General features: G+C 47.0%; 1 protein-coding gene across 3 annotated transcripts in view; it reads right to left on the reverse strand.

Annotated features, from left to right (window-relative positions):
- The window catches only part of LOC102388405, a 38556-nt gene extending 12289 nt beyond the window's left edge, over positions 1-26267 (reverse strand). The window contains exons 1-4 of one of the 3 annotated variants that reach the window (XM_006016816.3): positions 25552-26265; positions 11306-11504; positions 3202-3392; positions 1553-1750 (exon numbers count right to left, since the gene is read on the reverse strand). In XM_006016816.3, coding sequence (XP_006016878.1) covers positions 1553-1750; positions 3202-3392; positions 11306-11504; positions 25552-25566 — 603 coding nt within the window. In that variant the 5' untranslated portion in view covers positions 25567-26265. Of the gene's footprint in view, positions 1-1552; positions 1751-3201; positions 3393-11305; positions 11505-25551 lie in introns of all 3 variants that reach the window. The other 2 variants (XM_006016817.3, XM_014526203.2) reach the window with 2 other exon arrangements.
- Between the last annotated feature and the right edge of the window lie 609 nt (positions 26268-26876).

Consider the following 26876-nt stretch of genomic DNA (forward strand, 5'->3'; position numbering starts at 1 on the left):
GGGGGCCGGTGATGATGAGAACATCTAGATGCCATCTGCGAGGCTTGGCTTGTGGTGTAGGGGGGGGAACGGAGCCACAGATAGCGCCCCCTGGCATCGGGGCAGGAAACGGGCAGCCTCCCGCTTAGTAACATCCATTAATTAATTAACAACAAGGCGTGGTGAGCAAGAAGGCGGGCGGGCCACTGGGAAGTCGGCCCAAAGCAGGTCCCCTGTTACAGAGCTCTGTGAAGAGGAATTCCCTGCCCCAGGGAACCAGGCTGAGGTGGTCTCTCCTATATGGGGGCAGAATGCCAGATGCACCTGTGTACACTGATTTTATTCTGACACGGGCAGCCTTGAGCACCCTGGTCCCTTAAAGTGCTTGCCACCGGGATATAATTATATCCAGAGTGGAGCAGAGAATGCTACCAGGACAGCAATAAAATTACTGCTGTATTTAGTGCCTAGATGTTACGGGCACCTAATGCCACAGAATGAGATTGAAGACACAGACTGATGGGCCCAGCCTTAGTCTTCTTGCATGTTTAAGGAAGAACTAGTTTAAATTGGAATGGGCCCCTCTGCTCTCAGGAAGGATGGTCTTTCCTGTTCTAACCAGCAGGAACAGAGTGGAAGCGGGCAACAATTCTTTAACCAGAGGTGGATGCTAAATTAGATATTTTACATAACCAAATAGTATCTACATAATCTATTAGCAGTGATTCTCAACCATGGTGTCATGGCACCCTGGGGTGCCTTGAGATCCTTTCAAGGGTGCCATGGGTGCTTGCAAACATGATTCACAAGATAAACCCAGAGATTTCAAATAAGAATCCTTAGTGTTAAAAACATTCTGACCTGCTATGGGCTTTCTAAGTTCCTGGCAACAGGAAAATTGCTCTACTATTTTTCCATAGTCAAAAAATGAGGGAAAATTAAGAGCTGGAATTTTCTGAAGGGTACCTTCAGTCTAACGATGGGTGCCTTGAGTCTAAAAAGGTTGAGAAGGTACAGAGGAAGGGAATTAAATCAAGTTCTTGGAGAAGACCAGCTATACAAAAGAAGGAAAAAGCACCCCAAGCAAAAAGAGGACAATGCCCCATTGGACTTCTGAGCGAAGGCTTGATAATGTAAGGCACCGTATGGGCACTGCTGTCCATACAGGATCCTGGTATGGCTTGATCCGGTAGGTTTTAACAAACAAAATCTTAGTTTCGGTGTATACATGCCCTTTTTTCTCCACTCCCTCCTGTATACCACTCCTTGTGGAGATACATGGTGGAGTACACTGCTTGCCTCTGCACCTGGATGGGAAGATGTTCAGTGTAGAGCAGGTGACTGGGGGAAGGGTAGGAGAAATGGCATGAGACACATCACATAAGAAAACTAACTCAAGAGACACCTCCAGCCCTTCCTATCATGAGAAGAAACTTCAGGAGGAGCTCCCTCCCAGATGACCTGCTCAGACCCTGCTCATGCAGATCTAAGCACCCTGTGTGTGCTCTAGCATTGCACCATTCCTGGCCTGTGCCCTTTGGTTTGAACAAGCCCTGTGCAGAATCAAGCGTACCTTGGCAGGGCTTCCCAGCAGGCTCTCTGTCCCCTTATCAGAGGCAGCAGCAGGCGATCTTGATGCAAGGACATTTTGGGCCAGCAATGCACCTATGGACATCACATCAACATTGGCTCCGGTGGAGACACTGAGGCCACCATAGGCCTTATGATTGGCTTCGGCACTGCGCTCATAATACTGGCGGCTGTTGACGTCCTACATAGAGACAGAGGCCATGAGAAACAGTTATGGAGTGAAAGCTGCTTCACTTTGTGCTGCTAGATAAGAGTCGGCAACGTTTTTGGCCAGGGTGCCAAAAACACCCGAAACCTGCCCCACACCTTGACTTGGCATGCCAGGGACAGACTGCAGGGGAGCTGTGAGAGGCTTGTTCCTTGCTGCTGGTGGGCTCCAGGCAGCTGCTGCCAGCCATGGAGTCCGACCTACTTGCAGCCTCCCGGCCAATTGCTGTGAGCATCCTGGGCTCCGTGGTCAGTGGCAGCTGCCCAGAGCCCAGGTCAACTGTGGCGTGCCAAGCAAAACGGCTTTGTGTGCCATGCTCTGGCACGTGTGCCATGGATTACTGACCCCTGTGCTAGACCCAGGCCAGCCATGTGTCTGGTTGATATAAAACAAGCCAGGGCCGCTGTCACAGGTGTGCTATCAATATGGCAGAAGACAGGGTTAAAATCGCATCTGATCCCTGGCTCTTAGGCTTCTCTGTTCATCCATCCCAGTGGTTATGAAGGTGGAATGACAACCCATGGGTCTGCAATGGGGCTTGAACTCTGGGCATGCATCTGATCTGTGCTCAGCAGCTAATAGCTGCCATCAACAGCAAACACTACAGAGGTGTTTGCAGGCCCCTCTGCACCTGGGGCACACAGAGCATTTGCCCTCCTGTTCATCTCCTGACGTGCACAGTCTTGAACATGACTCTACATTTTACCCATAGATCCCTGTAAAATGTAGTCTTTCTGTAGGGATTTCCATGAACTCAGCTCAAGGGGCTTTATGAGGGTGAGCAAGTAGCATCAGCTCCATTTTATAGAGGCAGAAAGAGAGGTGCAGACAGGGGATGTGAATTCCCAAAGCCACCCAGCAAGTCAGTGGCAGAGGCAGAAATAGAGTCCTTGTCTCCCTGAACAGTACCCACTGAACTCCCAGTCTAGGGCCCCATCTACTCCTGTACCCGTTGGGAGCAGGGCCAAGATGTAGAACCAAGAGGTAAGCCAAAGGCCAGGGCTGACTGGATGGACTGGGATGTGGGGGGCCCAAAGGTTCAGGCCAGGAGATGAGTCAAAGGCTGGGTCTGCCAGAACAATAGTTAGAAGCCCAAAGAAGGAACTAGTAAAGCAGCCAAGTGTCAGGAGTAACAGGAAGACCATCTGAGCACCAGGAGCAAGGAAGAATGTGTGTTGACCACTGTCCTACCCCAAGTACCTGGCAGCAGCTTCCAGCAGCCAGCCCCACCAAGGCATCCAATTCAGGCACAGCCAAGAAGGCCAGCCAGTCCCACCGTTTGCCTCACTGGCCCCAAGTGTGACAGACCCTGGTCCAAATAAGCTGTAAGCCAGCCCTGAGTCCCCATCAGAGCATCCATGAGATCCCAGATCACACCCTCCCACGGGGAGATCTCCTAGGGTCCCTCCTGCTGCCCCAGGCACCTGTGCAATCTGGATCTGGAAGGTGGTGTGGGGGTTCCGGAAGTGGGTCTTGTAGTGCTTCACTGCCTCATCTCGCCGATTGAAGCCATTGCGACAGCGATAGCAGTGCCAGTGTGCCCCTTTGAACTTCTTCTCCCCTTTGATCGTGCCTACGATCTCGCAATGGTTGCAGCAGCGCAGGATCTTCAACCCTGACAAAGGTAAAGCCCTGGTGAGGATCAAAGGGACCTTGTGTGGTTCTGCTGCAAATGCATCCTGCTAGCTTGGGTGTCAGAAGCATGGCATTGGCAGGCAGGCTCCCACTGACTTCACTGAGAATGGGATCAGGCCTTCCACAGAAATTAACACCCCGCAGCTGACTGAGCAGGGCAGAAAATGCCCCTTCTTAGAGAACGGAGGATTAAGAACATATCTGGCTCAGCAACATTTTGCTGCAGCTGGTCAGCTCTGGGGAAACTGTCTAACAGTTCCTGCTGGAGCTAACAGCACTGTGAGTCCCAATGCACATGGATGGCCAACAGCCACCACTGGTTCCAATGCTATGCCACATAACCCTTCTGCAGCATGGTTAGTCAATGTGAGGTTTTATGGCCTGTCTCCACTAAGGCTCCCAATGGAGTTTACACTGGCATGCCCAATTCTGGGCTTAGCAAAAGGGAAAAAAGGCTGCAGGAAAAAAAGTGAGATTCTTTGCTAATATTTGCCAGCTGTGTCCTCTCTTACAGTAAAACACCCCCAGCACTTCCCACACACTATTAGTCTTGACTATACACTGGGATGAAAATAAAGAGAATGAGGACATCTCAGGGCCATGAAAATGAACACTGACATGGGAATACAGGAAGGACTGTGATGAGCCCCTGGGCCATCAAGTCCAGTCCCCTTCATTCACAGGCTATTATTAAATGAAGGAATCCCCCAAATCACTATTTAAAACCATCTATCACCCATAACTACAAGGAACCATATCTGAAACACCAGTACAAAACTCAGCGTGCCACAGGCAAAAAGCCAGAGAAAGGAGGGTGCTGCCAATGCCCTGCCACTGCAATGACTAATCCATAGCCTCATGGTAGCAAACATCTGAACTTGATTACCCTCACTGTCTCTTCTGCAGAGAATGTAGCATTCTAGCTGCTGTCATTTATATTTCCTCTGTGCCCTGCCTCTGATGATTTTTTTTTCTGTGATCTGTGTGTAATCTACAATTATGCAATGATGCGCATTCTTTTTCATCATTGGTCACTTAAATGGAAGGCAAAAGCCCTGTTTAGCCTGCTGCAGCCAAAAATCAGAATGCTTCTGGATGAAGGAGAAGCAGAGCAGAGTGAGAAGTGAAGATGAGAAATGAATGTACCCCATCTTGAGCCCTGAGGCACTGATCTGTGAATGAGTATCTTTCAGGTCTGTAAAACTACCTGAAACCACAGCTTAGAGGTAAGGAATAAAAAAAAGTGTTGACAGGTTAATGAGGAGAGAGCACAGGCTACATGTGAGATCTCAAATGGAAATCCAAGTGAACACAAGCCAAACATGTAGAAGAAGACACCCAGGAGAAGGCGCTCTAGATACAAAATAAATGCCAGGAGTCCTGGAAACCTGTAATACAGAGCAGGAACCATGCGAGAAGTCCCAAAAGCCCAGTCCCTCTGGGATCTATGGCAGATTGCCAAGACCCCCAACATGAATCCTCACAGAAGCAAGTGCGGTGAAGATCAGGAGCCTGAGCCTGCTGAAAGCTCAGAGAGAAGCGGCTGAAAGGAACATTTTGCCAATGGACCATCCACTCCTGTTGGCAGTTGAGGTGAAGGAGATCTGTGTGAGGCCCTGACTGCTGGGGGAGGATGCTGTGCACGTGAAATCTGATTCCAGCATCCTCTATGTGGGGAATTTAAACACCACAGACATCCTAGCAACATTAAAATAAAGCCAGCACTTTCTATTAATAGCTCCACTCCAGTCTACCCTCCTGCCACAATACATCCTTGAGCTGCCGGTCACTGGCTTCCTCAAGTGCAAGGTGGGCTAAATCACTGGCATATTGATCTGAATTAGTTTTCCTGACAACCCAGATGGAAAGTTGCTGACAACTGCTGGCAGAGCCACCAGCACTGCAGTGCTTTTGGGACTGCAGCAGGCCCCTGGCTATCTCTAGTAAGACCTGGTTTCTTTGAAGAAGGACAGGGAAGGGGCAAGGCACCTTGGGACTTCAGATCCCTGGACAAGAACTGGGATGCTCAAAGGGGGGAAGACAATGCAGAGGAAGACAGACAGGGTCATTACAGAACTATGAGGTAGAGTTAAATCAGGCCAGCAGCCAACAAGAATCCTGGGAACCTGAAGTGCCGCCCCTCGTATGAGGATGTCTGCAGAGGCTGTTTTACAGGGCCATAAAAGCCAGCCAAGCTGCTAGATTTATGGCTTGAATTTTGCTTTAGGAGAAGCAGTACACTCCCACTGCAACACCAGTTCCAAGCCAATGCCAAGCTGCCTCTGCAGAAGGAAAAAAAGCTGCCTCCCAACATCAAGGGCTTGTTTCACAGCTTGGTCCATTACCTGCCCTGTTCTCATCACCTTCCTTTCATTCTCTCATCTAGGAGCTCTGCTCCTGCACCAAAATAAGGCTCCAGCTAGATCTCCATGTGCTCTCACTGGAATGGGGGGTGGAATTCTCTACTGTCCTCAGACCCTTCACTTAGCTGCCTAAGTGGAAACATTGACATTGCTTTTTGGAAAATCATACCCTTAGTAATGGTCTCTACAGTGCTCCTACCTCCTGCGAGAATGGGAATGGGGCTTGATTCATCACTTCCTCCAGTAGCATGGGCCGGAGAGGGTGAGGGGGTGACCAGGGCAGGAACTCCACGCACTGCCTTTGCTGGGGGATGTAGTAATTGTGCTGTTGTGATTGGCACAGTGGAAACCCATGCTTCCCCAGGCATCAGTGGCTGGCCTGGGCACAGAGCTGCCAAGCTATACCTCCGACTCCCTCATACTGATTTCATACTGGTGTATATATTTTAGGATTAGTGGAGTTACTGGTGATTCACATTCATGTGAGCAAGTGAGGGTTCAGACCCTGGAACTCTGAGCATGAAGCACTGGCACAAGAACATAGGTGCTGTTGTCCCAGATCAGAGCCCCATCAGGCAGCCTACCTCCAGCAAGAGCCAGAACCAGGAAGGAAGTAGAAACATAAAGCGGTAAGTTAGCAGGTCAGTGCTGTGCCTTGGGAGCAGGGAGGTAGGAGGACCTCTCCTTGGCTTTTGCAGGCCATCAGCTTGTGCCCTGAAGCAAAAATAAACTTAGCATCTAGGCTGGGCCAGAACTAAGAGTCCAGTTTAGGGGAACTGAAGAGACACTGGAAAGAAGAGACCTCCTACAGATGTACAGAACTGTACTGCCCAGTGCCCTACAGCAGATGGGGCAAGCCTCTACTGTGGCAGTTCTCAGGCAGCAAGTGGGAATCATGTCATTTAAAAGCAGCTCTACTACAGATGGGGACAGACTGGGGAGAAAACTCTTTTTACACATCTACAATGCTCTTACAGGTCCTAGTCAGAGTTCACTTAGGTCAGGGATGGCCAACCTGAAGCACACATGCCACAGGTGCTATGGAAAGCTTTTGTGTGTGGCACGCGGCAGACAGGTCAGGGAGCAGAAAGTTGGCTGGGTGAGACAGAGGGAGGGTGCAGGCTTAATTTCTAGCGCAGCTCCCAGAAAGGTTGACTGCCATTGATTTAAGTGATCTGGATGAACTGGAGAGTGGTCCAGCGGTTAGGGTTGGGAACTGGGATCCAGGATTCCTTGCTCTGCCACTGACTGACTGCATGACCTTGATCAGGTCAGTTCATCTCCCAGGTTCTGTTTCCCTTTCAGTAAAATGGCAGCTGTAACATTTACAACTCGCTCCTGCCTACATCTCTGCTCCATCCCTCATGCATCCCATTTGGTTCCATGCAAGACTCCCCCCAATCCCTCCCTTTGAAACCTCCTCCCATTGTCATCTTTGTACCTTCTTCTGTGCTGCCCTATACATTTCCATGCCTTCCTTCTACACAACTGTGCTGTGTTACACACCTACCTCATACTATCTGGAGCAATTTAGCTCTCTGAGGCATGCCTCAGGCATGTCTTCCTCTGCATGCTATAATAACAGTTTTAATAGTACTGTAGAAAGAATAATCAGTGGGGTGTTAGGAGCAGTTAATTGTATTCACAAAGTACTTTGAGGCTCTTGGACAGAAGATGGTGTCACAGGCTGACAAGGTTTGTCTGAAGTTCACCCCTGGAAGTGTTTAAGGGGGCTCTGCTGACTCATAGGGGCAGGTAAATCATGAATCCCCCCCCATCTTGGGTACAAGAGAGGTATGTGGGAAGCGCACACCTATGGTGTGAGCTGAGAAACCTTGGAAAAGGGACTCCAGGAACTGCCTAGCATAGGCAGTTTGATCTTCTCTTTATGATATTATACCAGTGATGTCTTTGTTCCCAGAGCCAAAGCACAGGGAGGGAGGAAGAGAACCAGGTCTTCACTTTGAGCATGACCTTCACAGAAAACACAGAGAGGTTTTGCCTCCTCCTCAGGATTCTCTTCAGTCTGTGATTACTCTGGATCAGATTTGTGCACATGTATGTAGGACAATGAAGCTGTCACCAAGAGACCCATTTATCTAGTATTCCTTCTGTCATACTCATTCCAATAAAGATGAATTAATCCTTTCCTCCCTTTCTTTCTTGTGTGTATGTGGAGACAGAAGGACAAAAATACTAAAAATAACCAGTTATCTGCTTTCTCAAAGATCCCTAATCAGCAGCTAATAAATCACAAGAGCATCACTTCTGAAGGACACTTTCCAAGGGGCTGCTTTCAATGTAACAGATGCTTGTTAAGCCATGCCAGTCCCACCGCATTTTATCCCATTAGCAGCCCAGGCTCCCTACCCCAGTTACACAGCAAAGTACAAACTGCGATAACCAGCGTGCTTCCCTCACAGAGAAATCAATGCACGCGCTAGCTCACACTGATGAGAAACAGATCCTTTCAGAGGACTCAAATGCTGCACCTCAGCTACTCCCATCTGCTGCAGAAGCACCTTGATTCAAGTCCCTGCAGCAGGACACAGACAGCCCTCAAGCTATTCTAACTTGTGCTGGGGGCCAGCTAAAGGTAAAGAAAAACAAAGGTAGCAAAGTCATCAGCTCAGTTCTCCTGAAGGGATAAACTGGCTGATGGTAACTGAGGCTCCTAGCTCTCCAGGGGGGAATAACACAGTCTTCATGAAATCAAAAAGTACATAATATGTAAACTACCACTAAAACCTCTACTGGGGAACATGAGCAATACCTGGACACATGAGAGTGGGGGATCAGTATGAAGACTGGAGAGGTATAAAGTTATATCAGTACTGGCCGATGATGGGCCAAGTAACTTATTCAGTCACCACCCCATGAATGGAACAGTCACCCCAATACCATGTTCATGAGACTTTCTTCCTCTCCTAAACCAGTGGCAACCTTTTTGGCAGGTGTGCCACAAATTAACCCTGAACCCTCCCTGAGTGCCACTCTGATCCTCTCCCCCTACCTGATCTGCTGCTCTGCTTTCTGCTTCATGCCCTATGCATCCTGCCCAATCTCCTGCTCTGCTTTCTGCTCTATGCCCTGTCTACCACTGTGCTACCTGCCTCCTCTCCAATCTGAACCAGCACTGGGTATAATAAAAATGACAGGAACTTAAGAATGCTTGACTAGATCAGACCTCAGTTCTGTCAACGCTAGCATCCTATCTGTGACTGGCCAGCACCAGCTGCTTCAAATCACCTTTGATGAAGACATGTCCTGTGGATACCTCCTGCTGATGCAACCAAGGGGATTCTGGCTAGTTAGAATTTAATGACCCACACTGGAATTGTGCCAAACACAGGGCAACATGTTAGGTGTCCTAACCCTATAGATTTCTGCTCTGCCGTGTCCTTCTTGAGATTTGGAGCATACACGGCTGGGCTTTTGGAGGCTGGTTTATTTGCCCTCACCTGATTAAATCTGCTGTTCTTTAAACACAAAATCTATTTCTAAAACATAAAAGAAAGGGGCACATGACTGACTCAAGACTACATTGTTGAAGCATCTTAAACAGGCTTACATTAATGCTATATAGCAGCATCAATAAAATCTTCTCTCTACAAAATAGCAGGTCACTTGCCTGCTATTGTATCTGCAAACCCCTAGTCAAATATAGTATTTCTGAAAACTGAATTATGATCCACTGGAAGCAAGCAGGAACCAAGGCCCAATTCCATCTCTTGCATAAATACAGGAGTAACTCAGTCAAAGGCAATGGCCCCTAGCACTGCCAGCACCAAGAGCTAGGCACTGCCTAGCTAGGGGCCAGATTCTGGCCCCTAGCACTGCCAGCACCAAGAGCTAGAAATCCAGCTTTGCTTGCCTTTACTGAAGTGAATCTCTGGCTGGAGCAGAGCCAGTGTAATGACACTGCACGCCCTCTCCAGTGCAGGGTGGGAACAGCCTGATAAAACAAGCCATAGCTCGAGTGCCTCTGTGCTCCAAGCTATGTTTGGCTGCCTTAGGGCCATGGGTAGCCAAACGTAAAATCAAGCAGCCATTGGGCTGCTTTAGAGCAGGCAGGTAGCAGTCTTCAGCCATCTGCAGAATCAGGGAGGGGTGCTGAGTGCTATTGTCCCTCCTCTTTGCACAACTCTGAAGCTGAAATCAAACCTGCAATAAAGCACCTGCCTGTCTTGCAGCTTCCTCCACATTAATAGCAGTAGAGCAGGAACTAGGATAACACCCTGCCTGACCAAGGCTAACTGAGATACTGCCCAAATATTTCTATTTAGTTTTCAATTCTCTCTCCCACTGCAGACACACTTATGTGTACACACACAGTATCTAGTGCCCATAGAGCCCTGCCCAGATGCTGTAAAAGCAAAAGTTTCTCTCTGTCCTTTTCCAATTTAACAAACATCATCTCCTTATTTCTTTTTCAAAGCAGAGACCTGAGTCTGGAGAATGATCCCCACCGTGGCACAGCAAATTTAAAGGGATTCAAATGTTGAGCCTACTGTAAGACTAACTCCTGCTGAGGTCTCATAGCTAAGCAGGCTCAGTCCAGGCCAGTAATGTCTGGGAGCACTCAGGGATGCACACAGTGGTGCACGAAATGCTGCTGCTGAGACAGCAGGTGGCGCTCTTCCCTCTGAACCAGCACTGACCCAGTGTTTGACTAGGACCCGGCGGGCAATTATTTCAGGCAGAGGGCGGCTTACTGAGTTTTGGCAAGCCATCAAGGGCCACATGACAGGCAGCCAGGGGCAGATAAGTATTCATTCTCTAAATTTATAGAAGCCTCACGAGTCAGATAGAATGGCCTGGTGGGCTGCATCCAGCCCATGGACCGCATTTTGCCCACCCCGGACTAGGAGGAGCTAGGTTGCCATCAAGAAAAAGACCTAGTGAACCACTCAGACCATCTCCTTGGCAATGCCAGTGATCTGCACATCCATGTGTCTACCCTCAATGTGGTTATTACAACTTCCCTGACACCTGTTGCAAGATCATGGACATTAGCTCATATGTTCTGACCAGATTCCAGTTTAGATCATGATGTTCTGCCTCCCTAAAACTCACAAGTGAATATTGGGTACTTCTTTACTTCCTGTCCCAAACCAGTGCTGTCTGCACTTTGCCAAAGGAAGTATACAAGGGATAGCTGTGACAGTGGTATTGTGTCATAGGCATTTGCCCACCAGGTCCCCGACAGAGACCCATTAAGTCACTTCACATGAGCTGCTGAACAGGCATCAGATTGTGGTGACTTTCAGTCCCCACCAACCCAATCTGGATCCAAAATGGTAACCTATATCCCTCTAGCATTAGGCACTGCCTCGTATGTATTTTTGATGGGGTGTGCATCAATGCTGGAGAAACTGGCCAGTCCCCACCTTACTCAGAAACTTTGGGACATGTAGGGACATCTACTGTGATTCAAGGACCTTTGCAGGCTGCAATTTCAGTACAGAGAAGAGAAGTATCTGCAGACACTACAATCAACCTAGTCAACACTTTAAAATTAGCATCTTACCTGCAAAGTCGAGGCCCTTGTCCACGTGTTTGACCCGGTAGTGAGCCCGGAGAATGAACGGATCCTGATAAGCCTCAGAAATGCTGCAGAATGGGCAGTGCGTGTGCCTCCCTTTGACACTGGCAGCACACTGGTCATCTTGGCACAGGACTGGATTGTAGTTGTGTTCCGTCCCTTTGATACGTACTGAAGGATGAGCCTGGAGAGACAGGATGACATGGTATGATTGCAGTAGCACACCAAGCAGGTGGATTGGGATGAAGCAGTCTGAGAAAACTTGGGCAGCTGGGACCTTCTGTAGGGGACTCAGGAGCAAGACACTGCAAAAGGTCTTTCCCCCAGCTCTCCTACATGAAGCCACACAGGAGTACAGGCTTGGAAGGTAAGGTGTCCATGGCAGGTCAGTCGCTGCAGAAAGTGCTACACGGAGCAGGACAGGAGTACTGAGGGTGGGGAGTTTCCTGCTACTCTGGTCTCAGTCTCTCCCTGCAATATGTGCTGTATGGATGATTTAGGAGTGCTGGATATAGGATCCAGCTAACTCCAGTCTCTGCCTCTTCCAGCAGGAAATATTTTGGGGCATCCTGTAGGAACAGTGAGTGATAAGAGCACCCCGCCCCCAACTTCTGCAATTTTGGTCCCTCCCAACATAAGGCAAGGTGCTGTAGAAAATGGCATAGCCACACAGGATATTGGGTGCTCCCAGCTCCTCCAATCCAGCTTTTCCTTGCCTCGGCTTGCTATTAAATAAAATCAACAACTTCAAGATTCCTGCCTGGGCTGTACATGGTGGGAACAGCTACAGTCTGAAACCTAATTGATCCAGACACAAAAAGGACAAGGCAAGCTCTGGGATCTGATATGAAGAGGTTAATGAGTCTTTGAGGTCACCTCCTGTTGGGAACACTCCAAACACTAATGCTATTAAAAGAGATAGAGTATTGCATCCGTAATGAGAGGCAAGAGCTAGGAGAGGGCAGAGCTGAGGCCCAAGAATCATTAAAATACAAGATATCAGAGACTGCAGCCAAGGAAAATGCTGCACTGAGCTTTTTCATTTATTTATTTATTTGTTGTTCCTCCTCTTTTCCCCTGGCAGACAGACCTTTGTAGAAATCTTTCTTGCTGCAAATCGGCTGTTCCCTGCGGCTAGGACTGCAACAGAGTTGATGGTGGTAAGCCCACCACATCCCTGGCTAAACATCTTCCAGGGAAGGCATGCAGTAGAGTTGGATTTTTACTGCAATGCTGCATTGCCTGTCACTGCCTCAAAGCTCCTCAGAGGTTTCTTGGAGCTGTGTGCACATATATGGGGCACTCTAGCTGGCATCCCCACACAGCACAGACATCCTCAGCACAGCCAGCCAGAGAGAAGTGCTCAGTGGCGGCAGGCTGGCAGACTTCAGTTGTTCCCTCTGACATATGGGGTCAAAGCAGCAATTCAGAAAAGCAAAACTGGCCTCATTTCTCCCTTCTGCCACTCTCTAAAACACACCTTCAGCTATTTGGGGCTTGATGTTAATGGACCAGCTCAGAGCTTCCTCAGCACGCGTCCCAGAGTATCTGTTCCACTTCTCATGTTCTCATTGGGGTCCTCCATTGCAGAAAACCTCAGCCAAAGGGCACAGTTCCTGAGCACAGCTTTAAGCATGGAATAGCTGGGGGGATACATCTTGTCAAGGGACACCTCTACCACCCTCAGCCCAGTGAGCATAGATGGTGCTATATGTTGGCCAGGAGTGGGTGTCAGAACAGACACATCCCAGTGTGTTCCCCTCAAAGAAGCATTTCAGCAATGCAACAAAACCATGTCCCTCTCTAGCATGTTACACCTAAGGGACTCAAAGTGCTTTCTAAACACTAATTTATTCTGCTTCCTTGTTACTATTCACAGATGAGAAAACCAAGATACAGAGCAGCAAAGTGACTATCTTCACATTGCATGGTGAATGAGTAGCAGAGCCAAGAATGGATCCCAGAAGTTTTGACTCCCAATCCATTATTGTAAGCAGTCACCCATTGTCCTTCCCCACCTGTGCTGTGTATAACGACAGGTCTTTGGCTGAATTCTCTGATGATGTAACTTCAGCAGCTTCAGCGGAGATCAGGTCAGGAGAAAATTTGGTCCCTGAATTACATTTCAATGTACAATTCTATGGAGCTGACTGGTCAGGATCCTTCAGGCTCCAAAGGAGGAAACATTCAGAATTAACCTGTTCAGCCCTAAATTATCTGCTACTGCATGTAACATGCACCAACTGGTGAGTTTCTTTGTAGTCAACCTCTGTTCTAGGCAACACTCAGTTTCAGGATGGAATTACAGTCATTACACTCCTCTGACTGCTGCTGCACAAGAGGAGTTGAGTGAATACTGGCACACTTGCTTCCCACTCCCTAGATTCAAACACTGAGGTTAGGAGTACTGGTTAATACCAGAGAAGGGGTTCACTTAGCACTACCTAAGATGCTCTTTCTTCAGAACTACCCAAACTGTGATCAGTGGAAGCTCTGTATTGCTAAGAAACTCAAACAAACAGCAATTTCTGTCCTGCTCTCAAGGGAAGATGGAAGTACCAGCAAATATTATGACTGTGTGTATTCATTCTTGAATTAAACATTTATGGCTGTGCAAATTAGCTGCAGCCCTTAAGTTCCTGGTGCATTGCCAAAAAGGCCTCCAATGTCACCAAGATGCAGTGCCCGATGTTACAGTAACTGCAGTAGTACTTATTATCAAAGCAGGCATCTTCACATTGCTTGCAAAGTATTTTATAGCCAACCCTGATATTGCAGGAGTGCCTAGGAATCTCAACCATGGAACCAGGATGACACAATACTAGGCCCTACATAAACACAGAAGAAAAAGAATCTTTTTTTCAAAAAGCTTGTAGTCTAAGTAGAAGACAAAGGGCCACAGGTGCAGACAGAAGTTGGGGGACAACTACAGAGCTCAAGACACTTAAATACGTAGCATCACAGCCTGGACAGTGGAAGCTTCTTCTGTGCTGCTTCTCAGCAGTGTGCCTCTTCCTTGCTCTGATGGGTCGGTAGCAACATGCATTTTATGTCTACATGCTGTTTATTTCCATGTGACTGTTAGTCCAGTCCACCACAGACATGTGTCATTCTGTGCTATCCTACTTTTTATGGTACCAGTCTGAGATGCTTTACATATGTAATGCGTTAGGTACTTAAACTGGCCTCAATGGGGAACACAATCATGCACCCTGATCAAACCAAGTTACATTTTAGATATAACTCTCCTCTTACTTAAATTGGTTTTGAACTGGTTCCCTATCTAGTGACTAACAGTGTTACTCCTGATTTACTCATATGAAAAGAGATTGAACTTTGAGGTCTCCTTGGTAAGGGCTGGGGAGACAAACTGGATTTATGCCTTGCAAATGGAGCAAAAATTTTCTAACAAAGAAAAACATACGGAAAGATCTACATTCAACCCCTCGGTGTGAAACTGCAAAGTGCTTTTTACACCACTGAAAACAGCCTGTTGTGGGGGGAAGGGGAGAAGCTTTTAAATTATCCAAATAAAGTATGAGGGGCAAAAATAAAGACATGGCAGCAGCAGCATTTTAGTTGTATTAATCACCCTTTGCCACAAGACTGGATCAGACAATAAAAAACCACATTGCACAATAGTCGCAATACACATCCCATTGTCCCCAGCAAAATCCAGCCTCTGTTTAAATCACAGAGGGACATATTTGAGTGTTAGTCTATTTATCACCATTAACATATGTGTTGTTTCTACTGTATGTTTTGTTTCACACAATAATTTCCTGTGCATTTTGTTGTACGGGGTAAGGAGGTTCCAACACCTTTGGGAAATTGCTGGAGAAAACCTTCCTACCCTGAAATACATGATAACGAAGGAGAAATAGGAGAAATGTGTCAGACAGTGCAAGACTGGGGTGCCCTGGGACTGAGGCCCCCACACTTCCCTGCAGTAATTGAGGTCGATAAGGAGGCAAGTGAAAGAGCATCATCTGTAGGGAGAAAATTAACTGAATGCAGTGAGAACTGATTACTTTTACCCACAGTCCCACTCTAGCCCTGACAAACTGGTTAGGGCCAAGTAGAATCAGTACTGGGGGAAGGGCATGATCCTAGACTGTCTCAACCACTTCCAGTGTGCATGTGTGCAATGTATTTTTTTCAGTTAGGGTTTAGACAAGGCAGCTAAATTGCATGACAAACACTATGCCCCTCTGCATGTAAAAAACAATCTCTCAGAAATAAAGGTTGTAAAGAAATGGCAGAGAAGCTGCTCTGACACATGAACTCTGCTGCCTGCCCTGAAAGCCTGCTGTACAACTTTACTGCGTCATCTGGGACTTCTTGGACATGCCTCCACACCCTGCTTAGCATCCAAGTACTGATTCCCAATATATTTTCTCCCATGGTGCTGATCGGAGTAGCAGGTGTGCCCATTGCCTTCCTGGTGATATCAAACCAGCAGGGATGCACAAATAGTTACTGCCAAGAGCTGCTCAAAGCAGGGTGAGGTGCTGCAAGAAAACTCTGCCTACAGAGCAGGGCCGAAGGAGGGAGATCAATGAAAAGGCAGCTGCAATAACCCAAATAGGAGAGCCAAGGGTTGCCATTTCTTTTCCAATGTTTAATCAATGTTTTTAAAATATGTCTATTAGTTTCTTCCCTGCTGAGGGGCTAAGCCTCTGTCTGAGAAGTGAGCTCCTTTTTTTTTCTCAATGGTGCTTGTAAATGATGCTTTGGATTGCCAAACCCCAGAATCCATAGACAGAACAAGTAATGAAAGGGCCTGCCAACAGGACTATTTTATACCACAGATGTCTACATAAGGGAGGCCAGACTGAGACCCAATCAACTTGTTTCATACCAGCCAGAGAGCAGCTGAGGTGACAGCGATGACTCTTGGTCCCAAACAATGTAAGTTGGATTTGAAGCAATGCCCTGGTGAAGCAAGATCCCATATTGTACTACTGATCCCCTGAGTCACTGCGTGCAGTGTTCTACTGAGTGGATGGGAATGCCACGTGTGCCAGGAGACAGACAGAGAAGATGTAGTGGGCAGACAGGCTAGCCAGAAAATTTAGAAGTAGGCAGTGCCTTGCCAGTGTCCGCTACGTGGCTCATGACAGACAGTCTCCTGCAGTGAAGCACCTACTATAACACCTTGCTCTGATAGTAATGCTACAGGCCACCCACTTTGTGCTCAATTTCCAAGGCCAGCTGCACTACGTGCATATAACCATTGCCCAGCTGTCTCCTCTTGTTACACCTAACATTGGTTGGCCTCTCTTGATGACGCATGAAACTGAGCACCCAAAGTAAGATATGATGCAGGTGCAAGCCTTTTTGGTTCCTCATGCACATGCAGCTTCCTTTATGCCAACCTCATACTGCCTTGATGAAGCTCTCCGATCCTGGTGACAGATTCACCAAACTGGAAAGTCCATGTTATTTACTTGAGCCTCTCATGCTGTCCCAACATGATCCTACGAACATGCATGGTACATCTGGCCACCCTGGTCCTTTCATGACCCAACTGAGCCACTATGGAATTGACAGTTTCCTTCTCCACAACTCCTGATGTCTAGGGCAGCTCCCTGATGCCTTCTTGCCTCATCAAATTGACATTTCTCACGATCTCACCTGAAAACATCCTTTCTTCCTTGCCTGACTCTTTTAATTGTTCTCTCACTAGGCTATATTTTATTTATCTCTTTAACTACAGTTAGAGATGTAAAAGTATTATACACACTTTATGATACAAAAATAGAGCAGGATCTACTATTATTTAATGGTTTGTGAGGCAACCAGCATCATAGTATCTAGGCTGACTGCATGATTGAACACAATGTATTAATGGATCCTGCCCACAATGGACAGCAAAAATATATCACCCATCTTCCCCAGTACATTCCCTTATCCTGTGTAAATAAAAATCCTCAGAGGCACAGGCACTGGCGTGTTGAGCAGTAGCAAAACAAAGTGGGGGGAGTGCACAAAAATAGCCACAGCTGTGCTGCTGGCCTGGCTGCCGCTGCACCACTGCAGCACAGCCGCTGATGCTGCCCCATGCATAGCTGCCGCCCAGAGTGCTCCAGCATCCAGTTATGCCTCTGGTGTTGAGGGCCACATAGGTATCCAGACTAGAGAGAAAAGCCTGAGCAACCCCCTCCCACCATGTTTTTAGGAGGACCATTGGAGGTCTCTCAGAAATGCCTGCTCCCAGAAATTCTCTCTGAGAAATGCCCTGCTCAGGGGTTTAGCTCAGGGATGACCCACCAGATCACTTCACCTGAACACAAAGGTAGCTCCAGGACCTGATCCTGATCCCACTGAAGTCAATGGCAAAATCCCACTGACCTCAAAAGGCATTGACTGTACTTTGCAGGGACAACATTTGGCAGAAGAATCAAGACTGCTTTAGCCTGGCTGCTGAGCAATCAGTAGCTGTCTAATGCTCCTATTAGGTGTGCTCTATCAAACAGAAAGGCCCGAGAAGCTTATCCTTAGGGTGGGAAGTATTTGTGTGTGTATTTGTTTTCACTTTGTAATACAAAGGGCAGCAGGTTTTGAATGAATTTAGTACCAAGCTACAGACCATCTTAAAATGGACAGACTTGATCTGCCATCCCCAAACCCCTTCCCTTCCCCCTCCTCTTCCGCCACAACAGACTTACCAGCCAGACACTGCTCTTCAAGCTGTCAGGCTGCATATCAGAAATCAGATTGGTATCCAACAATATGCCTCCTTAAAAACTGGCTATCAGTATTGGCCCAAAAAATCTCTATCGGTGCACCCCTACTCACATCCTTCCATGTAGTGGTATTTCTAACCCACTTCCTTCTATAGTAAATCATACCCTTAGCATACAAACCACATGCACTATAAAATGGTCCATTTCCACAGCTATAGCGCTCCTCAGATTCACAGAATTAGCCCAGTACATTGTCCAGACTGTTAACCACATGGCTCAGACCAAAGGAACCTGGATACTACATGATTTTCACATATCACATCTATATGCAAGCCACAAGCATCTGTCGTTGCATACTGTTCCTTCACCTTCCTAAGAGAGTGCACACCACACTACACATCCCCTGTATTTTCTTACACAGTGTGCACCTGAGATGCAGCCACGCTCATACAGCCACCATGACCACTTTGGTGGTACCAGTCTCTATCTAATGTGTGTGTAAGTGCCAAGTGACAAAGCAGAATAGATTCAGAGACTTGACAATCAGAAGAGAACATTGGGATTATCAAATCTGGCTCCCATGAGTAACACAGGCCAGAGATTCTTATCCTTTAGTTTCTGCAAAAAGGCCGTAACTTCTGCTTCAGCTGGAGTGCGCCTTTTAAGATGTCCAGTTTTGATTTAAAGATTCAGATGATGGAAACCCTGCCATATGTCAGGGTAAATTGATCCAATGGTTAATTACTCCCACTGCTAAAACCAAGCCTTATCTAACATCTAATGCTAGCTACAGACAACACAGCATTGTAATTAATTCCCCAAAACAAGTTGCTGATCATGCTTATCCCACAGAAAGGAGAACCAATAAGAATAGATCAGAATCTATCTCATAGAGCAATAAGATAAAGTAGAGGATGAGGGACAAAGTTAAAGAGGTTTGTGGTAACATAACTCTGAATTTCCAGACTCCCCCATCTCTTGCATGCTCTTTATTTCTCCACAAATATTACTTTAATATTGACTCTGATGGGTTTTAAAGCTACAACATTTTATTAAGGGTTTCATCAGGAGTAACTGAGGTATCTTCACCATCTTAACTATGTCTTCATGAAGACTTCTCAGAAGACAGTTAGCCTGAACAGAGCACCACGCTAACGCTGCTTCAGGTTCTGGAGCTAATGTGTGCAGAGCTGACTGGCTCTGTGCAGTGCTGCCCAGTGCTGTATAGACACACCAAAGCCTCTACTGGTTTTTACTGGTAGCCCTGCAGAGCCAACACACAGCACTGAGAGAGAACTGAATGTTCACCCTTCTTGTTCTTCCTTTGGACGTCTATCAAGCTGTATTTCCTGATATGGGCCTTCACGAAGACGTAGCTAAGATAGTAAAGATACTGCAATAGAACTGGGTACTGAGTTCCAATGGGTGATACCAGTTTAGCCTACTGCAGGCTCTGTAGGTTGCAGAGCTGTAACTGTGGACAGAATCTGTTCTAAACCAGTGCCAGTGGCTCTCAACCACCAAGCCATTAGTGTAATGAAAGGGGGAGAGACCAGGACACCAGCCCAAGGCATCAATCCTTGAATGGGACAAAAACAACAGCTGCTGCTCAATGGGCCAGGCTGCCACCATGCAGCCACTGAAGCTGCCCGTTGCATGGCTGCCAGTCAAGGTGCTCAAATGCCTGGTTAAATCTCTGCACCAAGCCATAAGGGTAATGTGGGCAGGCCACAAGAGTGGCTAGCAGACCCCCTGTGCCTGTTTCTTGTGCCAGTTTGCTGAACAATAGCACCCCCTTCACACAGGGCTCCAGGTGGGTTAATTTAATTAGCTCTGCTAAGAGATGGATACAGTCAGTTCAGGTGTGGCATCACGCAAACACGTGTAGAGCAGCTTGGCCCAAGTAATATTTCAGTGGCTGGCAGCATTGGATAAGATGGGTGGTATGCTATGGGTATGTGAATGTGGTTAGGGCTAGGGAGCACGGTGATGGGCTTTGGGCTAGTCGTAGGGTGGCTGTGGGATTGAGGGAGAGGTGAGCTGTAGTGCTGTCCAAGGAGACAGAGGTGGGCCAAAGGATCAAAAGGACTGAGAACCATTCTCTTAAAGAACCTTTTTTACCAGCGATGAGAATGAAAGAGCCTAGCTTCATTCAGTAGACCTCAGGGGAAAACTGCAGGGTTGGCATTTGAAAATAACAGGCTTTACTCTTCTCTCACTTAGACTAGCTTCCACTGAGTTACTATTTCTTTAAGTGTGAAGCAAGCAAATTTCATTGACTCTTTGCTGACAAGAGGAAGCAGCCTCGTGACCTACAGACTGCAAAATTCTCTTGAAGCCGCAGACTTGCAACATCTGCTTCAGTTTGACAGCTCTTAAACTGAAAGCCTGGACTTCAGCTAGCTGTCTCCTTTTGTCAAGCAAAGAATGTTAGCTTAATTTAAAGCTTCCCAGCACTGGTGCTGAAAATGAACAGAAAGTAACAGGGTAATTAGATTTGCCAGTTCTCTCTGCACTGATGAGGATGGCTGCATGGATAGCTGCCCAAGGGAACAAGAAGAGACACAAAGATAAAGGAACCTGAGACCTGCTGTTCAGGCTTCTTTTTGGGGTTTTGTTTTCCATCCTGTGTTTGCCTGTCTTGCCTGTCTCATTAACTGATATAAGGATGCTAAATTGTTTGAATAAAAACAAATAGTTTGTGTAAGTGGTATTGTTAGTCTCCTCTAGCAAGAACTACAGCCCTCCCTCCAGGTAGACAGAAGAGTGCACCATAAAACACCCGCTGAACCAAACTTATTTAGGCTCTGTCTATATTAAAACTTGCTCCACTACAACCAAAATTTATTTTTAAAATGAATTTAGCCAAACGAACGCAAGTCACTATGTGCATGCTCTTGAACTGATTTAAACCTGGCTTGTATCAATTTAACAAAATGTAGTTACCAATTCCCATGATTTAAAAATCAATGTAAGATAAGTAGGGGTTTGCAGAAGTTTAATGAAGTTGTTTAAAAAATACACCTTTGCTTATGTTGAGTTGATTTATGTCTACATTGCAGACTGAAATGTAGCGTAGAGAGGTCTGAGTTAGCTTGGGATGAGCTAGCTCAAGGGTGTCAAAGATACAGCCTATGGAGTCATTTCACTGGGCCCATGGGGCTCCTGCAGGGGCCTGCCATTGAAGCCCCCTACTATAGATTCCCAAAGGGCATGTGAGCAATGGCTACATTAACCCCCACCCTACCATTCAACCCACACTGCTGCTCACCCTGCAGCCATGTTCAGATCTGGCCTCCAAGGACCCCTGCAATCCAGATCTGGCCTAGGGGCACAGGTGAGTTTAATGTCTCCAAGCTAGTTTCATTAAAAGAAAAAGGTCCCAGCAGTATGGCCTTGTTACATAGGAATTTGAGGAAGCCTCCTAGAGGTTTTAACCCCTGGATTACCCACACACTAACATCCAACTCTAATTTTAAGTACTCATTAGGCAGTTCAGGTTTATCCTGTCAAGTTGGAACAGCTAAAGTGGTTACAACTTTTCCATGGAGAGACAGCCCTAAATGCAGTCCTGCATCTTACTGCCTTCTTGTTACATAGGATGCTTTCATGAACAAGTGTACTCAACTATACCTAAGCTTGCATTTAAAAAAAAAAAGTTTCTAGTCCTTATGATGGTACAGAAAAAAAATCTGAACATGAAGCCACTGTAATCAACGTAGTGCTGTCTTGCTGAATCAGCAGCAGATGCTTCAGTGCCCCTGCTGTTGTTCAAGTCAAGCTTTGCCAAGCTTCAGGAGAGTGAAAAATGATCAGAATATTGAGAAATATGGTATCAAGAAACCCAAGAGAGATGGAAGAGTATGTGGCCAATCTACTATTTAGTAGTTGTAAATCTACTACTATCTTACTGGTATTCCCAGAGTAACCTAGACAAACAGTTTCTGCAGCAGCATTCAACAAGCTAAATAAATACTACTATGTGAATATGCTGATCAGTTAATATGGACAAGTTATTAAATAATATGTTTTATATATATTGTTTAGTTACTTGACCAGTGCTAGTAACAAGCTACAATGTTTAAATGCATTAAAAGAGAAAGTGAACAGACAATATGTAAGAATCTGTGACAAGCTGGACCTCAAATCTGTGCCCCCATCTGCAGATTCATTTAAATGGAAAATCTGAGGTTTTAAAATAGATTTATTATGTATTTAATCATTGCAATAACCCCAACATTCTGTTCTGTTTCAGTTTTTATCTCACCTTTATCATCATAGGTTTTAAATCTGTTCCGGTAGTGTAGGGTGTTCATTTTGATATTAATTTCAATACATAAAACCCTACCCCTATCCCCTGCTGCAGAAGTCAGTACTAACAATATACAAAGGAATCCCAGAACTGACAGATGTAAAAGAAGAGGCTTTTAGCAACTAATATAAGACCCTTGGGCCATTTATAGACATGCTCTGGGAGGGGGGAGGTGCTTTAATTAAAGAGCCATTCTAATTTAAAGTGCCTGAAGCATCACATGTATTAATGTTCCTGGGCTGAAAATGGTGGCAAGGACACTTTAAGTAAAGCTCATCTAACCAGCTTTAGTTTAAAGCATCTCCACCACCATTTTTCCATGCAGGGTCACTGATACACTTGACGCTGGGGTCTTCTAGAGCAAAGTAATTACTCAATTAATTGAGTCTGCTCTGATGCATTGTAATTACAACACATCAGCACAGCCTCGCTGCATGTGTATAGGTGCCCTGGGAGTTTCTAATGCCTCAGAAGGAACAGGAGGCAGTTTGGGATTGTAAAATAAGCATGTCAGCTGGCATTTCTGCCAAAAGAACTGGCAGGGAAATTGTTAATGATGTTTCCTCTCAAGCTACATTGCTTCATGAATTACACTCATACTTATTTTGAAGTTTCTCTCAGATTAAGAACTGAGAAACTAAGATTTTTGACATGCTTCTGTGGCAAAAGGTGAATCTGGAAAAAAATTTCACTCATAGAAAAAAATTATTAGCTGTGACAGAAATATTTTTAAAGAAATAACAAAAATATCAATTTCATCTTCCTTGGTGAACAGATTCTGTGGATGGCTAGAAAAAGGGGTGTCAAACTCACCCCCACCCCTCTGAGTTGGATCCAGACAGCAGAGCTCCTCACAGTCCAGATCCGGATGGGGCAGCAGGGATTTACCCATTCCCAATGACCCTCTGTGCCCCACACTTCAGTGGTAGAGCTCTCTAGAAGCCCCGTGGGCCATGTGATGTGGTTCTGCAGGCTGGCTCCAGGCACAGGCTGTAAATTTGTCACTGACTTAAAACATTCTTAGGCCTTCAATGAAGGGACAAGGGTGTTATAATCTTATCAAAGAGAGCTTCAAAAGTTCAATAAAGTCCCTAGCCTCTCTCATTTAAATCAGGTTTTCAAATCATTAATATACTTGATAATGCTTGTAGTTCTACAATCAAGACATGAAGCAGAAAACAAAAAGGGGGTGGGAGGGGAGTTTCATGCTTTCTTTATCTATTAGGAGAAGGGGAAGTAAAGGAATAGGAACCCAGTATTTCTCCTTTGCAAATACGAGTTGTTACCAGAGAGTTTCTAGCATGTAGTGCTTCAAGTGGTCTCTCATCTCCCATCAGGAGAGATGAAAGAAATGCAGAGATGAACAGATAGGTGCTTCCTCTCTACCTGGAGAGCACCTGCTCAGATCAAGATAAGAGCACTGCAAGCTGGGACCTGTTGTTCCCATCAGTCCCAAATCCTTGTTATAGATGATGGGGAGCTGCAATCTGCTTCATGCACATTTATTGTTGCCCTGGGCTCCTAGTAAAGAGCGAGGCACTTTTTATATGAGGCAAAAACTGGGTAGGTATGCATGCATTTTGTATGTGTTATGTTATCTGCCATAGGACTATTAAAAAACATGCACACAATGAGACTTCCCACTGAATAAATGCAAGATTAGCTTGAGCTACTAAATGAACACCATAAACATTTACAAGAAGCTCTGATGGGACTGCATGGGCAATTTGGGCTGATCACAATTAATGTGGTTTTGCCATTTCCTCAGGCTGTGATAAAGTAGCGGCTGTTTTACATGCATGGTATTCCCTGTACGCTACAATGTATTTGTTGTTTGTTGTCTTTTTTCCCCTTCAGTGGCTGGTGAGGGAATTTTGAATATTTCCCTCATTAGTGAGTAAGTCCTCCCACTCAGTCCACATATGTGTCTTGAACATCCCTTCTCAAATTTGCATCAGGCACTCAGATCCTGCAGTAATGAGGACTAACTGCTAGCCAGAAAGGGCTAAACTCCACAGAACATGCAGCAGCCAGTGCCTGCAAAGGGATGTGAACCTGGACTCTCGGACTAAGCAGTTGAATCTGTACTAAGCTACCCAGGCACCAGAAACATGGGATCCATTTCTCAATTTTTCAGTACATATAGTAGGCCTTTGCACCTATTACTCCATGAGAAAGATTGACTCTTCTCTTACACACGAACAGAAGATTCACTATGCACTGATTCTGTGAGCTTTCAAATGTTCTTTTGCGCACATCTTTGGATATGGTTTTGGGGCACGAAGCAGGGTTTATGCCATGGGTTCCCTCGAGTTCTTCATAATATGAATAGGTTGCAAAGCACTGAACCACATACTTGTATAGTTTTGTCTTCATATGTTACTCAATGAGCAGGAGCAAAAAAGTTCTATTATGATGGCTTTGTAGGTGCCCCAGATGGGACCCCAAGAGCTGAACTAGTCCCAGAAACAGAAGATTTGCCAGGATGTGCCCCCTCTCTAAATGACAGGTTGGGACTTTCCAAATGAATCCCTTCTCTGTGGCGCACAGGCTGCAGGCAGCGAATGGGAAGAACAATGCTGATATGCCCTGGTGTGCGCCAAAGGGGCGCAGCAAGGAGAGAGGCAGCTCAGCATGTGCTGCAGGGCCAGGGGAACTGGCCAAGAGAGCTGCCCCTAGGGTCAGGGTGAGGATAACAGCTGGCAGCCCCAGTGGACAGGAAACCGCAGCCTGCACTGGCGCAGCAAGTGGACCTGCCATGCCAGCCTGCCTGACAGCTACAAGGGCCAGCAGGGCAAGCTACCGCTCTGGAGCCTGCACGAGAACGGGGCCAGAGGAAGTGTCCCAGCATGCCCTGCCTGGGCTAGTAGGGCCCTGATATCCCAGCATCCTCTGGGCTACATGAGGTTAACATCCCAGCATGCCCTGGGCTATGAAGCCCTGATATCCCAGCATGCTCTGGGTTATGTAGGGCCCCCAATATCCCAGCATGCATTAAGCTACATGAGACTCTAACATCCCAGCATGCCCTGGGCTAAGAAGCCCTGATATCCCAGCATGCTCTGGGCTGCAAGGATGTGCCCGAAGTCCCAGCATGCAGTGGGGCTGGGAAGACGGAGGGGCTCGCTATCCCGGCATGCACCGGGGCAGCCTAAGGCCACGATGCCCCGGAAGACCCTGGGGTGGCAGCGCGACTGCAGCCCCGTGTCCCCTCGCGCCTCCGCACTCACTATGAACGACGCCATGTCCGAGGCGGCCGCTCGCGGAAGCCGCCGCGCGAGGTCCGGCCGGACTCGCTCCCGAGTAGCTTCAGAGACGCTCGGGCCTTTCCGGCGTCGCGCCCGCTTCGGGGCTTCTCGGGTGTTTCCGCCCCCTCTGGCTCAGGCGGCTCCGGGCGGCGCAGCCGGCGCTCGGCAGCTTCCGGATGCACTCGGGCGCGGGGGGCGGAGCAAGCCTTGCAGCCTGGGCAGGCCTGGGTGGAGGAGGCCAGCGCCCGAGGCAGCCGCCTCCGCCTGGCCCAGTCCAGCCCCGGCTGTGTGGGATGGGAAGGGCTGCACAGGGGGTTGAACGGAGACCTGCCGAGCTCGTTGCATGCCAGGCCCTTCACTTGGCTTTGCACTGCTCTCCCGCTACCCCTCCCCGCTGGGTCCCCTTGACCGTACCGCTTCTTTTGCCCTCCTCTCACCTGGCTGGAAAATATGCCATGAACCTCCTGCTCTAGAAAAACAGCGTCGTGACTCCCGCTGTAACCTCCAGTAAGTGGTGCGCGTGCGTCCTGCGCCTCAATTTCCCTCCAGACCTGGTGTCATTCAAAGGTGACTTTTTTTCTGCTCTGAAATTCTTCTTTTGCATCAGACAAAGGGAGCAGCCGTTCACGTGCAACTGTGACAGCTTTGCCTTTGCTATTAAGATCCTCCAGCTCTAATTGATTACCCGGAGGTGTTTTCCCTTTTGTGTTAAAAGTTTAAATAAAATCTTTTTTTTTAAAAAAAGGATCAGTGTTTTGGTAGAGGAGGGATTTCAAGGAAATGTTAACAAAAATGCCAACTCATGCCTGCCGCAGCAGAATACAGAGAGTTAAATAATGCATCTGCTGGCTTCCCCTGCTTTCATTAGTAGCTGTGAGGATGTGTAAGTGTTGAGTTAGCTACAGCAGGGTGCTTTATGTGGAGTAGGAAAATATAATAAGGATTTCAAGTTAAACAAAAAACTCGGTACCAAAGGGTTTTGGTTGCCAAAAAATGCACCTCGTCCACAGCAGGAATTTTATATACTGGAATTTCATAAAGGGACGATCTTGTGTGAATTGGCCTCAACTCTGCCAAGATTTTTTTTTCACTTTCTCAGTCTAGAAAAGAAGATGCTGCTGCTGACGGCTAATTTTTAAGATGGGGGGCATAACAGTGATTTTTTTGTTTGTTTTATAATAAACTAATTGAACCATCACATGCTGCGTATACTGGACCTGAGTACATGCCTGATTGCTCTGCTGCGTATTTCCTCCTTTTGTTCCCTCATTTCTTCCCTGTCGTTTGTCACTGGTGCTGGCCAGAAC

Source organism: Alligator sinensis, unplaced genomic scaffold (assembly GCF_000455745.1).
Source record: "Alligator sinensis unplaced genomic scaffold, ASM45574v1 scaffold216_1, whole genome shotgun sequence".
Lineage (NCBI taxonomy): Eukaryota > Metazoa > Chordata > Crocodylia > Alligatoridae > Alligator > Alligator sinensis.